General features: G+C 31.7%; 1 protein-coding gene across 3 annotated transcripts; it reads right to left on the bottom strand.

The window, feature by feature from the left end:
* Positions 1 to 1,214: 1,214 nt before the first annotated feature.
* Positions 1,215 to 8,654, bottom strand: LOC132747215 (alpha-(1,3)-fucosyltransferase C-like). Of its 3 annotated transcripts, XM_060736547.1 has the most exons (3): positions 8,499 to 8,652; positions 4,831 to 4,952; positions 1,215 to 2,680 (listed from the first exon to the last, which is right to left on the bottom strand). In XM_060736547.1, exon 3 carries the CDS (start codon positions 2,674 to 2,676, stop codon positions 1,348 to 1,350), a length of 1,329 nt encoding a protein of 442 aa, XP_060592530.1. In that variant the 5' UTR covers positions 2,677 to 2,680; positions 4,831 to 4,952; positions 8,499 to 8,652; the 3' UTR covers positions 1,215 to 1,347. The 3 variants fall into 3 exon arrangements, with proteins under 3 accessions (XP_060592530.1, XP_060592529.1, XP_060592527.1); XM_060736546.1 differs by lacking the exon at positions 4,831 to 4,952 and having other exon boundaries at positions 8,499 to 8,654; XM_060736544.1 differs by lacking the exons at positions 4,831 to 4,952; positions 8,499 to 8,652 and adding an exon at positions 3,273 to 3,377.
* Between the last annotated feature and the right edge of the window lie 7,757 nt (positions 8,655 to 16,411).

Below are 16,411 nucleotides of genomic sequence, written 5' to 3'. Positions count from 1 at the left end.
TATCATCATACATCTGTTTCATTTAAAGATAAATGCCTTTCATTTGCACAGTATCAATTTCATTACATCTTGATAATGTGTATAAAACTGTATCTAATGGATTTTTTTATGAAATTTATAAACGGCAAATTTATGTTGATTCTCGAAAAAAAGTTGTAATATGATGTGTTTCTGTTATTTAACGCACATGCACGTGAATATTTTACTACTGTATACCGAATTAAATGTTCCAGAACAAAATATAATGCTGCTATTTGAAGAAGGGTTTTTAACTGTTTTAGTAATGATTTTGTGAATAGATGTCTGTTAGAAATAAACAAACATATTTCATTCAAACAGGTACATGCATTTTAGAACTTTTTTCAGAATTTAAACATTGATCTTATAAACTTATGGCAGCAGATATATAGCTTTATACTCTTTAATTTACTGTAAAGTGATGTTGATAGTGTAAAACCATCCAAATTATTTGTTTATCGTATTTATATTGTCTTATTTGATATTGTCTTTTTTCCATTTCTTTGCTACGTTTGCATTATGTATATGATCAATTTTCTTTATTCTGCTTGTAAATCATGTGTCTGTTCCATCTTTTACATCAGTAAATTGTAACCTTGGCTCCTCAGCCCTCCCGGGGAATGCAGGGATCAGGTGGTAAAATTTCCACTAAATCCCCTACCCTCTGCACTACGGGATAAAGTTGACCGAAGTTACAATTGTTACGTACATTATTCGAGAATCTTGGTTAAAGGTTATTAGTATCCATGCAGTATGTCTTATATAAAAAGAGAACAATTGTCAACTGTCTTATTTTATTTCGCTAAATATCTTTGGAAGGGTAAGGCATGCTTATATTTGCCTTGATACAAATATAGAACTATTATATTAGAACGTGAGATATAAAACTGCATTCCGGACAGAATGAATAGAAAACTACAAAGGAAATAAATTAAAACAGTAAGGATATAATTTCAATATATTACTAGTAAATGTCTCATAAAAGCTATACAAGCCCTTTTTATCCCATATAGGAGTGACAGCGAACACGGTGCTCTATGTCTATTGCCATGTGATTACACTTCTCCATGATACTTTAAACAGAGCAACTTCTTATGACCCTTTGGTTAAGGCTGCTCACTTCGATTCTTCGTGAATTTTTTCAGGCGAGAAAGTTCGTATCTACCTAGTTTGCAGAGGCCGATTGTTTTGCTCAATTGCCTGAATACGGAGAGACACTTAATTAAGATCCTCGACCGGTTTATGCTGTGACGTAGCCTCATGACTTTAACAGTGTCGGTGAAACTCATTTATAAATATATCATTTGCATTGATTGTAGTTTATTTTATTCATCCTGCAACGTCGAATGAACTTGTAGCGTTAGTTATCAAATCATTAGCTCCGTAACACGGGCCTAACCATTTATACATGTCTCCGTATGTCCGTCTGTTCTCTTCAATATTGTTTAATTTTTCACACAATCTGCATAATGCGTCTTTGAACATAAATTCACGTTCATACACTGTATATTTGTCTTTTTCTTTTAAATAACTTACGTATTGTTCTTCGTTTCCACATAAGTCCTTCATGAATTGAGCAAGCGCTGCTATTGATGAAAAGTTAGAGGTATTTATATACGAAATGTCAGGAAGATACTCCGTATAATTAGTATGTCCCCTCAGCACTGTTATAACATCTAGTTTATAATATTTAAAAAATTTCTCTGTCATGTAATTTTCACAGAGGGAATTTTCAAAACCGAGATAAAACTTGTAGTGTTCATTTAAATAATTACTTAAATTCTGCGGAGCCCGACTTCCACAATTACCGAACACATCGACATCAATGAATCGTTTTAAGATATTAACAAACTCGTCCCGTTCGCTCGGAGCATGGCAATTACTTACTACCCAGGCGGCAAACTTCGTTTTCTTCCGAAAAATACTAGAATAATTTCTAAACGGTACTATTTTCTTTTCAACTAAAACACCATAAGGATTAAATATATCAGCATTTGGATGATATGTCCAAGACCAATTGAAAACATTGTGCCAATTACGACTGTTATAAACTTGATTGATGTGTAATGGTGATTCTAAAGTAAAAAACACCCAGACTTGGTCAGGGCTTTTGAAATGTATAGGAGGTACCGAGTCAATGCCTCTTTCCGGTAAGTTAAATACAACCGCTTTACTTGTCCTAAAAAGAGAACGGTCAAAAGATTGTTTACAGTTCGTATACTTGAGACACTGTCCTATATTAGCAGACGCAGACCATTGTTTGAACCAGTCTGGAGATTCCAGGAACAGAATAGTATGGTCTACATGATTCCTTGTAGGTTTATGAGAGGAAATGTCCACGTGAAACACAGGATCTATAAACGGTGAAGATTTCTTATAAACCATTGTAATTCCAGTCTTTTGAACGTGTGTCTTCAATTTTGTGTTCTTAAAAGTTGCATATTCTTTTATGGAGTGCGAGAAAACCTGGCTGGTGATATTGCGCGATGTAACGGACTTTGAAACCAATATCCTGTGGTCTGGTCCCCTGTATATATTCCCACCTCGTATGAAAGGTAGATAATTGTTTTTGACACAGACCAGGACAACAACGATTAAACCAAAAGTCACGGTGTAATGTACCAAATGCTTCGTCTTTCTCAACACGGTGGAAAACATTTTTCTGTAAAAGGAGAAAAAATAAATACATATTTCAATTATCTCTCCGCTCAATGCGGTTCCTTATATTTCTACTAAAACAAATTAAGCATCAGTTCTGTGAAAGAAATGAATAGAGCATATTCGATAACTCTGTATCTATGTAAACCTTTACAGATAAAATTTTGAGGAGCATATTTATAATAACTGAAGTAGGGTGGATTAATATCGTTTCAAGTATATAAACAAATATATAAACACTGTGATAAATATTTAATTTTAAGTTAATCTGGCGTCACCAAACAATATTGTTGTTTCATGCGTTAAATTAGTTAATCCTATAAATTACAGTTATTCGTTTACTGAATCATTACTTTACAATATGTGATCAAAGCACTTGCCACTTTATTTATTTATTTATTTATTTGCGTGAGGAAGCTATCCGCTATTATCTAACTCGGTATTATTTCCAAAAATCACCCTCCTTTCAGATGGCGGAAGTCCATAAGGCAGTCAGTCATATGTAGAGTCCGCGCAGTCTATTGGATTCAAGTCTATAGGCGCCGCGTGTTCGATTCCTACCATTACAATAAAATCAAATGTTAATAATAACGAACCTTTCGACTGATGCTCTAGATATCATTCGGTGTTTACACATTGCGTATTAAACTTCTGTAATGAATTCATTTAATAGTGGCAGCTATAGATAAACGTATTTATTATATACCTATAAATTTTCTCCCTAAAATACACGCAAATAATGAAGCGCAAATACGCTTCAACGGAAAGAAATTTCCGTATTATGTTAGTGACAAATACGGTACCATATATGGAAGCGCCGGACTATTTTTGACGTTGGTTCCGATCTTAGCTTTGTATAACGTTGCATTTGGAAACGGGAACCAACATTATTAAAGGCGTGGCCGATTTGAAAAATTACGTATTCATCCGTCAGTCATGAATTTATTTCTTGACAACTGCATTTAATTTTCTGAATAAACGAAGAGGTATATAATAAAAGGAAAATTATGTTGTAGTAGCTTTCTGAGATTATGTATTTTTCTACTCGCAACGCTGGAAAATTGATATCTCGCTCGACCTTCGGTCTCGCGAGATATCAATTTTTCCACCGCTTCTCGTAGTAAAATACAAAGCCTCAGAAAGCTACTACAACATAATATTCCGTATATATTAACATCAATAAAAGTAATACATTTGAATTTATGATAAGGTATCGTTCTGACTGGAGAGACACATTTTATCAAGTTTTACCACAACTTGTCTTATCGCTGTACATTATGTACTTGATAACGTGCAAAAACAAAACAACAAAACAACATTTTTTTGCCGGTGTAACGTTGTAAACTGACCCTCCGGTCATATTATTATGACCCCCACCTGAAGCATAAAAGCCTTTACTGGACTCTTTCAAAGATACAATGTCAATATAATTATCCTCAGATGAGAAATATGGTAATGTCACTTGTCCGTGCGTGTGTCCGTGAAACAATTTAAACAAATCTTTTCATTACTATTGGACGGAATGTTTCAAACTCTTGAGGATAGCTACTATAACCGAGGTCTAGCCTCAGTCTGAAGGAGAATATAAATGGATTTGATCTATACATAAAGAGTAAAAGCATTTTTAACAAATGACAACGGATAGGGATATGTCATTCGACTGCAACTCTTGTTTGTTCTTAATTTTGACTTACGATTTTTATGCTGAAAGGTAATAAAACTATCAAGTTGTCCATCTCATCACTTCGCCTAATTTTGGGGGTATATACATGATATAGGAGTATCTTATTGGTCATAAAACATAAAGGATTTTTGAGTTGATATTAAACATAGTCCTTTAATTCCATGCCTCAATCGCCATTTACAATCCAGAAAATGAAATTTTTTACCGTCAATTGCATTTTTTAATTCGCAGAAAAGTGTACATGTATTCGTGTATTAAGGTAATTTGTCAGGAGTTCTTACGATAACTTTCACGGAATTCCTTGAAAACGTTACGGATTTCGTCGGAAAACTTTATTGAATACTATAAAAACACTCGTCAAAATGCTAATTTTCATCTTTAAAAAGTGAGTTTGAGGTGCTAAATGAAACTTTGATGATTAAGCTTGCCTTACATATTGTATTATGTGTCTGAAAAAAACAACAACATACTTTTTAGTCCATTTTTCATCACCCTAGTAGTTTTGAGTAAAATTTCCAAATCATTTGCTCATTCATACACATTGACCTATCCATTTTGTGATCTTTGTTGCCATTCTTTATTACCTAATTACCTAAAAGAAAACTACAAACATAAAACCCAGGCTATAAAATTTATACTCTATTTTTCAAATGTTACAGAGTTCTTGTTATAACTATGAAAATGTCCTAGATTTCTTGTGATAACTTTTGTTACCGCCAGTGTGTTTCTTCACGTTTTAGGGTATTTATTTGTCAACAAGTGTGTAAATCATTATAAAGTGTAGTATACTTATCATTTGCACAAACAATTTGGTTATATAATGTTGGTTTCTGGATGTATTTTAGTTCAAGGGGTATTTTTCTTACCTCCGTTTCTTGTGCTTTTTTCATTTCATATAATGTACTTTTTAGACTGAAAAAAGGCTTGATGTAGAGCATTGACTTACTTGATGAAATATGCTTTGAATTCAATACTCACTTTATCCATTATTCCTGACAGTTTTAGAGAATATTAAGTAACTATGCTATCAGTATGCTGAAACAAATTACATTTAAATGGTTTGCAGCAAAATATGAAATAATATGCACCACCTTTATCCAGATTTATCTAGGTATTCAACGGATTTTTTGATTTCTAAAAGGTATCATTTTTTTGCCATAGAGACGTAAACATATGACAATACAAAATAAATCTTTGATAATATAATTAATTCACCATTAGGTTCATGCCGTTCATTGACCTTGTTCCTTTCTTTATTACTTTAGTATCACGTGACGTACAGAAATCTCCATTTTGCGGAAGATTATTTCATACATTTTTCTTATCAAAGTTGGATTCCATATCTTTAGAATCAGTCTTAACTGAATAAACATGATTTGCTTAAAAGTACTTATCCAGATGTGCAAAAATAATACCATGTATGTTATCATTTTTTACAGTAAAAACTAAATTCTTCTGTCAATGTTTGATAGGCATCACCGCTATAATTATAATCCTAGTTGTGGACACTCTGCTTTTTTACTGTAAATAATAACAAAATCATACAGTCGGACTTCTTTTGCTCGAACCCATAGGGCACGTGCAAATTTGTTGAAAAGATCGGTAGTGAGAGCTAACCGCGGTTGGTTTTTTCCGTATTGTTCACGATCATACATTTCGGTGCATATGTGTTAAGGTTATCCTTGTTATATACTAGTTTACTATGGTATAAAATGATACAAATTACTTATCCGCTACTTGGGGGTAAGCCTAACTATATATTGTCTGCTTAAGAAAGGCGGTTGCTTAAAGCATGTGTAACTGAGAAATACTCCTAAGAACTCCATCCTTCGTGCATTAGTTCCCCCTCCCCGTGTTTACCGTAAAAAAGGAACTATCCCGCTTTACAAGATAATCATTCTTAGTGCATGTTCTGATTAATTTTTCAGAGCATGTTAAAAAAAAACTATGAAATCTCACATCTCAGTATCAAAAACAGTCAACTTTTCTTAAACAATTTATAGTATAACAGTAGAATAAAATTGCCAATTAAATCTTCTGGAGCCATATAGCTTATGCTAAAACAGCATAGATATCGATAAGTTTATATTTTTTCTAATATACGAGTAAAATTACCGTTAATTGCTCTAGTATAGCCTTACGACCCACGAATGATTAACCTGTAATCAAAATAAATGGTTGGTATCCGACAGCAAATGATCATAACTCAATAATAGGATTTTCATACTTTCATGACACTACACGAGATAGTACAGGGTACTATGGTGTCAAAGTACTACGCATAGATCTTCAAAGAGTGACATGGAATATAATTATATTATAAAACAATAGATGATATACACATTTGTGCATTTTGACGTGGTTCCAAATTACCCTAGTCAACAACTTTATGTTCCTTTTTTCCAGCTAGAGCATAAATAAATATGTAATAAAGTTGCAATCCAATACTTTAAGTGGCACATAGAATGTTAAAATTGGTTCATATATATACACACGCTTGCGTCTTATATTCTAGTAAAACAATAGCTAAACCAAAATTAAAAAAATAACCTACGCATGTTTTGTAGTGCCAATCACACAAGAACTAGTTCATAAACATATATACGCAAATTTAATTTTACCAGAGACTTTAAATTTTATAACAAATAAAGCCCCGCGATTTTACTCATGGTCCCTTAATCCTCTATATAATTTCGCTGTCCACTGAAAAGCATGTAATTAAGTTGTTTAATCGTATTTTAACTAACGCTAAAAACCGGGCCCAGACGGACTCGTGTGACAATGCTTGTGTAGCAAACAAGCCAAGGACGTCACAGATGTCCGCCAGGAAAAACTGCATGCAAGATATATAAGTTCTTGAAAGCCAGATATATCTAAGTTTCTAAGAAGATTTTACAACATGTTTACTATTTTAGTCAATGGAAACAAAGTGACAGGGAAGAGAATGATTTATGTAACTTTTCTAGAGATCCACAAGACAGTGTTACATGCCATAAGTGTAAGCTCTGGGCATGTCTGTTCCTCACAAGAAATCTTAAAATGTTTTCCTGTATGGCTATTTAAATTAAATGATCACCAGGGTGGAGCCAATTTTGACCCTAGGGGCACAATCAAGCGAACTACAAGTTGATATTATACATACAAATACCTCTTTATTTCACCGGAATGTTAAGCCTTGAAATGAAAATATAAACGCTACATAAATATAAGAGGTGCATATTTGATATAAATATTTTGGAATTATTTGAAACCCCGGTAAAACTAGTATAAACAGTTCAAAATCAGAAATAAAAAATCTTTTTAGAGCATATCTTGGCTGTAATGTGCCTTTAAATAAAATGTAAAACTACATATAAACTAAATATAATGGGTGGTATACAAGCGTGGATACCGGTTTTATTTGTATCAGGTACATGTACTAGTATGTGGAGAATACAAGCAAAAATACCCAATCCTGATAAGTTTGTGTGTTTTGTCGTTGTTTTTTTTCAACGAATGAATAAACAAACTAACTGAAGAAGGAAGAATTAATCCTTTCAACGACATACACTTAAAATATTAAGTTGAAGATTTAAACAAACCAAATTTAAAAATGTAAAAATGTAAACAGGTTATTCGATATTCTTCAACATTCGTTTTAAGGCTCATTAAATAACAAAAACTGTAAGCCTTTATATGGTAACTGTCGATGGGGCAAACCACGATAAGTGAGTTTGTACGTGCTTTAACAATGTAATTTTGTTATATAAATAGTACATGGTGACCACCTTTATTTGACTGTATCACACCGAGACTCAGATTACACGTGCATTCATAATTTCAACGCATCTTTATTATTATTATTAGCTTAATCTGATAAACGCATTCCTATATAGGCCTTTAAAGATATGAAATATCAGATTATAAAATCGGTCTGTCTTGCAGTCGAAATATTGAGACTATGTGTTGCGTGTGAGGAAACAATATGATAAAAACCATCTCCTTACCTTTTCCCTGATATAGACGTGTTTTTGCCCCCCCCCCCCGGGGGAGTGGCGCAAATATACACACTAGCTCAGATCAGAATCGGTTTGACTTAAAACCTAATTGAACAAAAATGATAATAAAAAAGGATTAAGATAAAAAAAAAAAGACTTACCGAATCATTATCCAGCAGGTAATAATTATGGTTGTAACATGCTACCCGTAAACGTGTACTGACGCACGATATGCATTTATTCTAACCCACAATTAATATTTTACCAGGCATATCGCATTTCAGTTTTAACTGATTTTATTTTAACTGTGCGTGTAGACCACGTACTGATCATGTGATCATGCACTTAAAATATCAGTTCACGGGCTAAGAAACTTAATGTAACTGGTATTTAAGCAAGAATATATAATCAATAAATATAAATAATTAGGCATAATGTACATATGAACTAACATTTCTCGCGAAAATAAACTTATTGATAATATTTACAGTACGGTGTCCCGTTAGGGCCATCACGACACACACATAACTCGATACAAATATGATGTTGGAAAGTCGAAATAACGAAACCACGATGTTGAAATCATGAAAACGTGAAAAAATGAAAATATATTGAGTTTTCACATCGTGATTTCGTTATTTAGACTTATCGCCATCGCACTTCCGACTTTTCGTCATCGTATCGTGGTTTCGTTATTTCGACTTTTCATGATCGTGGTTTCGTTATTTCGACTTTTCATGATCGTGGTTTCGTTATTTCGACTTTTAATGATCGTGGTTTCGTTATTTCGACTTTTCATCACCGTGGTTTCGTTATTTCGACTTTTCACCATCGTATTTTCGTTGTTTCGAGTTATGTATGTATGTCGCGAATGCCTTAGCGGGACAACCTATTAAAAAACGTAATTTCACGGAGCTATATTAATAATAAATAAATAGTAATAACTAATAATAAATAAATAGGCAAAGAAACTGAATAGTTTACTTCTTCGCGCCAATAACTTATATTCAACAAATCATGTTCAAGGATGAAATTACTTTTAGCATTTTGCACGCACTTACAATATCAGTTCACCTAACAGATTTTTTTCTGAATTAAATAAAGTTGTAATTGAATATCATTATTAAATACAAAAGAAAATGTACATAAATATTTAATTCAAATACCACTTACTTGCAAAATAAGTTAATTAAAACACGACTATTGATAAATTTAGCAGAAAAAAAATCTTACCGTATCAGAAAATCAATTCCATAAATCTATCTAAAAAATATGAGCTTTAACATAAACATACTGGGTATGGGGTGTTATTTGCAAAGGTTAAGTCAAGCAGATTAAAGAGAAGCATACATGACTGTAGGCGATTTCCATTCAGCTCTTCATGATGGGGCGTAAGTAATTATAGGATATACCCTTATACATGTGAGATGAATGTATTAGCATAAAGATACTCTGAAGGTAGTATATGGCAGTATTTAAATTAGCACACAGATGACTAATTTTATTTTAAGAAAAAACTCAATAACTAGTGCTTTTTTTTTTCGGTCACAAGAGACATATGGTAATTAGATTTGCCCTCCCCTCCGTCCATCAGTCCACAAAAACTTGATCCCGTGATAACGCAAAACGTACTGAAAATATCTTTATGAATCTTAAAATGTGTGTAGATGGCAGGCTGCAGATTATGCACGTCTTTTATTTTCTTCCTATGTTGAAAAATGTGTTGCTGTGGCAACAAATAGACCTAAAATATGGCAAATATAACACATGGATCCTGTGATAACGCCAAAAAGTAATGAAAGTATTTGTTTGAAACTTAAAAAATGGGTAGATGGCAGTCAAACTTGAAATATATGTTTCTAATCATCATTCGCATCATATGTGACAAGGGTTCATAATTCTAGCACCTTTATTATCATAATTCAAATTGTCATCAATAATCTTAAAATTTAATGAAAAAAATGTACTGTAGTTTGATTTCTGTAACTCTTTTGTTTCTTAAGTGACTATTCTGTACTTAGAACTTCAAGTATACATGTATGTTTCTTATTATCACTTAAATCATGTGTGAGAAGATTCAGTGCTCTAGCTTGACTATTTCCAGAATTATGCCCCCAACCCCTATCCCTTAATTTTCATCTTAGATTTTTTATCTAGAAATTATTATTTTTTGCTCAAATCTTCATTTCATAAAGAATTAAATTCAAACTGCCAGAAAAGGTTTATAAATAGAGGATATTGAATGAGTGTAGGTTTAATACTAAATTTATTGAACGAGTTGAATAAAATCATATTATGCGAGCCTCTGGCGAGCATAATATTGTTTTATTCAACGAGTTCAATAAATTTAGTATTGAATCTACACGAATATAATATATTTATCACATATATAAAATAAGAACGGTAAACTGTTAACAAAAGTCATTTTTCTTTGACGAGCCTATAGTGTAACGCTAATATTAGCGCGGTTTAACGCTATGTTTATAGTGCAAATGACGTGACGTCAAAGTGTTATTTACGCTAGTGTAATATTGTCTAGTGTAATATCGTTTTTATTAAATGGCTTTATTACACTCCTGCGCCGCGGTTTATGTGATAAATCTCCTACTTAAACATTGAATTTTCCTTTTTATTCTATAACTTTCTTATTTCTTCATGGATTTACCTAAATATATGTCCATTATCAACACCTACATCATCATATGCAATTACATTTATAAGTCTAGCGCCTGAGTTTTCATGATTATATTCATATTGGACCGGGAATATATTTGATTTTTAATCAAGATTAAAGATCATTATAAACAAGAATGGGCCAGTATCCTAGATCGAAGTTCTGTTTTATGTAATTACAAACATTTTAAATCGTGTCTTAGTTACGAAAATTATCTTGACATTTTACCACGTAAATTAAGAATGTATTTTTGTCGATTAAGACTATCTGTTCATCCTCTCAAAATACAAACAGGAAGGTATGCCACTAATAACATTCCTTGTGAACAAAGATACTGTCAGTGCTGTAATGTTTTAGATATAGAGGATGAGTATCATTTCATATGTGTGTGTTCAAGTTTTGTAGATTTACGTAAAAATATATAAAAAGTTACTATTATAACATACCATCTATGTTTAAATTTACTGAATTATTGTGTATTAAAAATAAAAAAATATTAATAAATGTTTGCAAATATATCAAAGAAGCTTTAAAGCCTAGAAATTCGATTTTGAACTCTCAATTGTAGTTTATCCTCTCATGAATTTGGTGCTTGTAATTGTTATGTTTATATTTATTATAATGACTCGCCATACATATATTTATGTGATTATGTTGTATATATTATTCAATACATGTTAACAAGACGATGTACTTTGTATAAGTCTAGAAAATAAAATTTCTGTTCTGTTCTGATCTGTTCTGTTTTAATATAAACATAATTTCCTTATTAAAGGCATTGAAACTTAACACATTACTATGATACAGATAAACTAAGGACTCAAAAGTTCATTCGTGTCCTCCATTATGGTATAATTGAATGGCCATGGTCCTTCAGAATGTTGCTGACGTACTTTCTCGTGTGGTTCTAACCGGAAGGGGACTTTATTACCTCTTACAATACTTTGATAATTGCTTGTTTGATATAAGATGTAAAAATATACTATATTGAAAGAATAATTTTTTTATAGAGAACTATAATTATCACTGTACAATAAAATTGTCAATTAAGTCTGTAGACAACTGTTAAAGGTCAACCCTTCATATTCATGTGACAATATCAATGGGATCATGTAGAACAAACTAAAAATAAGTTTATTTTTACTTATTTACGAGTAAAAATATCGGTAATTGCTTTACTATGGCCTTGCGAAGTCATATTTTATACACCCCACCGGATACCCACGGTTGGTTAACATGTAATCAAGATAAATGTTAGTGTTTTAATTGACCGTTGGTTTAGAAAGACTACAACGGCGTATTTTTATGCCCAATTCTAACACGACCCGCATTTTTCCCTATTGAACATAGAAGAACAGAAAGTGTGTGTTATTATGCAACAGATGCACAGTTTGACGTTCTATATTTAGACATGTGACGTAATCATTATACACGTGACGTAACCACTAAAAATCCGACGCGCTGAAAATAAGTTCGGAAACAAATCAGGCGCAATTTTGCTTAACTATCAAGTACCGCAACATTTATTTGTTAATGTCGTGTTAGAATCGAAATAATATATCCAAATCAGTGATTTTATCGCTTGATAACATCACTGTTTGTCGTTCGGACGCGCATCATTATATCACTCGGGCTACGCCCTCGTGATATAATTCCTCGCATCCGAACTCCAAACAGTGATGTTATTGAGCGATAAAATCACTGTTTGGGATATATTATTTCTTAAATAAAACATAGTAGCATTTTATTGTGTACTGTTTCTAGTAATAACAAATTTATAGGTGCATTGTATATAAACCCACAGACACTTGGGGCGTGGAGCTCAAAACACCTTTAAAATCCAAATAAAATACATATTTGTCAATCCCAGCACATGTACTGATCATACTGGTTGGGGAGATAACTTCGGCTGGTTGATAAACTCGGCTTTTTATAATTTAATTGAGTTATCGGAATTTTTAATCTAATCAAGCTCACCATCTCATACTATCGCTGGAATTCGACAATATCTGGAAATTTTGTCAAGTTTGGTAAGATATTTAAAAAATAACACAGACTTTTACCTGTTTGTTTACAAAACATGCCTATAAAAAGTACGGGAATCCCATTGTTGTGCGCATGTGCAGCAGATGCTCATTTTGAGGCCCGCACAGGGGTACTTTTATATATTGACCGACTACCGGTAAAGCAGACGACGTTTACGTATACATTTTGTAGATGAAATTCAGACTCACTTTTGTCTTGCTAACTCAGAAAAAAGGCTGATTACACAATTGTAATCTTTAAGTGGAATGGATTGAAAGACTGATGTTAAATGCTCCTTTTATATGTTAATGTGTAGGTTGAATACCACTAAATTAATTTCTTCTTCACTCTGTTAAGCTAAGCAAAAATAAATTTGAATCACTAATTCTTTAACTACATATTTCGTTATACGTTAATAAATGATAATGCATGTGTTTTTACGTAAAAATGATTTATATGTTACATAGTACGTTGCATATAAATATCGTGTTATCATAGATATTCATTATACTAACGTAATGCTCAACAATTTTGGTAACAAATATTTTTTATTTGACATAAATGAACAGCAAAGAAATAATAAAATGTCTAAACATGTTATTTTACGTTTTAACTTAATCATTTAAGAAGAAAAACAAAGAGCCGGAATTATCTACTCGCACGCGTTAAAAATATTCTTTTTACGTACCTTTTCCAGGGCCTCTCAAAATTACCTGTTATGTTTCTAAATATAACTTTTATGGTATTACCGGAAAATCGAAGAGCTGAAGTTTATTATGGTGCAAGATTCATCAGAATACGTAAACAAATAAATGAAATATGCCCCAAAAACACTCATTTTCGGCCGAGTTTATCTCCCAAACCAGTATATATATAAAAAAACTTAATATAAGCCTTTTTGAAAAAAATCATATTTCAACGTCTATAATAATTGACAAACAATCAGTTGATACAAGTTTTTAAAAAATCAGCAATTGTGTGTAAGTAAATATTATGTTTTGATCCAGTGATCTAGAACTATATTAAGTTGTTTAGATAACATTTCTTTAATATTTTCAAATGACATTTTCTGTAGTTACTGTTTAATGTTTGTCTAATGGTTGGAAATAATCATTTCTTTTTTCATGTTGATTTCTGTTGTTTTTTTCATCATGTTGATTTCTGTTTTGTTCAAATCAAATCAAAATTTATTTATTGTTGGTATATATATATGTGTGTAAGTATGTTGGTCCTTGTTTATGAATAATTTTATGAATTTCGAGGGCTATAGTTCTGATTCTTCTTAATTTTAAATTTGGTAGCTTAGATTGTATTAAAAGTGAATCATAAATGAATCTTAATGCTCTTTCTTGAATTTTCTCTAGTTTTTTGGGTCTACTTTTCTCCGCAGAAGTGCCAGGTGAGAGGGCAGTAATTAAAGTTTGATAGTATAAATGAGTAATTTATGTTTAATTTCCCTAATTTACATAATTTTTACCTATTCTCTTTAGCACGTTAAGTTGTTTTGAGACTTTTTTACAAATGTCAGAAATATGTTTATCAAATTTGAGTTTAAAGTCAAAAGTTACCCCTAGAAGTTTAACAGATTCATCACATGGGATTGTACTACCATTTAAATTGAAAATTATATTTTGATCCCTAGTTTTTTTACCGATAGCAATAGCCTGGAATTTGTCTGGGTTTGCTTTCATATGATTGTCCGAAAACCATTTTATCAATGACTGACTATCAGACCTAAAAATTCAAAAATATTGTCAATGTTTGTGTCACTGCATGAGAAAGTGTTGTCATCTGCATAAATATAAAGATCACATTTGTGTACAAAATCAAAAATGTCATTTATAAAATTAAATATTCTTTCGCCTTTTCGTTTTACTTTGCATGACTTTTACATTAGATAAGACCGCCATTGTTAATTAAAGCAATAAATTTATTTAAGAAAATAATGTGACAAACAAAGTTCTAATACAAATCTTATTGACGGTTTGTGTGTTGTAGAGCTGCTGTCATAAGACAGATGTCTCAAATATGGTGAAATAACAAACAGTTAACATGCTATCAAGAAAGGTAATTTATTTAGATTCATTTCAGACTTGTAATTGAGTTACTTCCCCTTAATTGTTATGTTAATTGTTATGTTATACATGTAGCAGTTTCACCCGAGCTCTTAGTCTGGTCTAAACAACATGTGTTTAAGTATTCACAAATAAAATAAATGATAAGTTTGGTAGCGGAGAAGGTTTACAAATAATTAAATGTCTTCCTAATTTGTATATGACATCAGATATTCTTACCGAATTCCACTTGGGTATAAATTTAATTTTACAATGAGAATTTTTTTCAGTTATTTTAGAACAAGATATCTACGGTTCTATTTCATGTTGTACCGCATATAATGTTAATTTCAAGGAATTTCGTGAAATTTTACATCGAACAAAATGAAAACCGAAACTCTATTCTATAAGCACATTTAGGCTTAATTATAAATGCATCTGATAATGACATGCAATATATAGCATAACAACTCAACCCATTACGTGAAAAAATATCTACTATGAGTACTCGAAACTGCCCCTATACTGTATACTTAACTCTCAAAGATATTTCATCGAAAATAAGTGAGGGATTCTTGTCAATAACAATATCTTGATCTTGTCGAAACGAAACACAAGATCAACATATTACTTTTACATTCACACCGAAAAATAAGTTTATTTACACATTTCATATCAATCCAGGTACAATCAATATATAAAGCAAAAAGTATGGTTGTGTATAAGTAAGATACAGTACCTAACTTGTATGATAAAGTTGACCTTGTTAACAGTAAAACACAAAGTCAACTTATGGAATTTATATCACTTTAAATTCTAAGTGTATCTTTCTGAAAAGCACTAGATACAAAATTTGCAAGATTACGAGTTAATTTTTCTTTATCTGTATTTAACAGTTCCAATTATTTTTGCATATTAGGGCCTCTCCAATAATAGGATGGGATAAAAGGTTTTCTCAATTCAGCGTATACATTACATTCTAATATAAAATGAAATTCATCTTCTAAAATGCATAACAGATTCTTTCATTTATAGATGTAATGTTTGATTTCGTCCATCATAAATGTAAAGGTTAGAATCTTGTTATCATCCATGCAACATAGCAAAGCCATTGTATTGAAATATTCATTCTTATTGATATGTTATATCGGGGTATTAAACTTTTAAAATACCACACATTTGAATGATATGTCGCTTATAATGTAGATGTACATTTTAAACAAATAACACTACCGTATGAAACTGCCATCCAAAATATATCTAATGTAACACTCCATCAGCAATTCACAAACTATATCTATAATGGCCCGAGGTCCATTAT

This window comes from Ruditapes philippinarum, unplaced genomic scaffold (assembly GCF_026571515.1).
Source record: "Ruditapes philippinarum isolate M1 unplaced genomic scaffold, ASM2657151v2 ctg1878_1_1_1_1, whole genome shotgun sequence".
Classification (NCBI taxonomy): Eukaryota; Metazoa; Mollusca; class Bivalvia; order Venerida; family Veneridae; genus Ruditapes; species Ruditapes philippinarum.
Note: the sequence above shows the minus strand (reverse complement) of the source record. Positions and strands in the feature narration are given on the sequence as shown.

Coding starts and splice junctions, on each gene's coding strand:
- LOC132747215 (XM_060736544.1), bottom strand. CDS start 3,313: ATGTGTAAACACCGAATGATATCTAGAGCATCAGTCGAAAG. Junction 2,681..3,272: donor TCTAGAGCATCAGTCGAAAG/GTTCGTTATTAT, acceptor CTCCTTTTACAG/AAAAATGTTTTCCACCGTGT.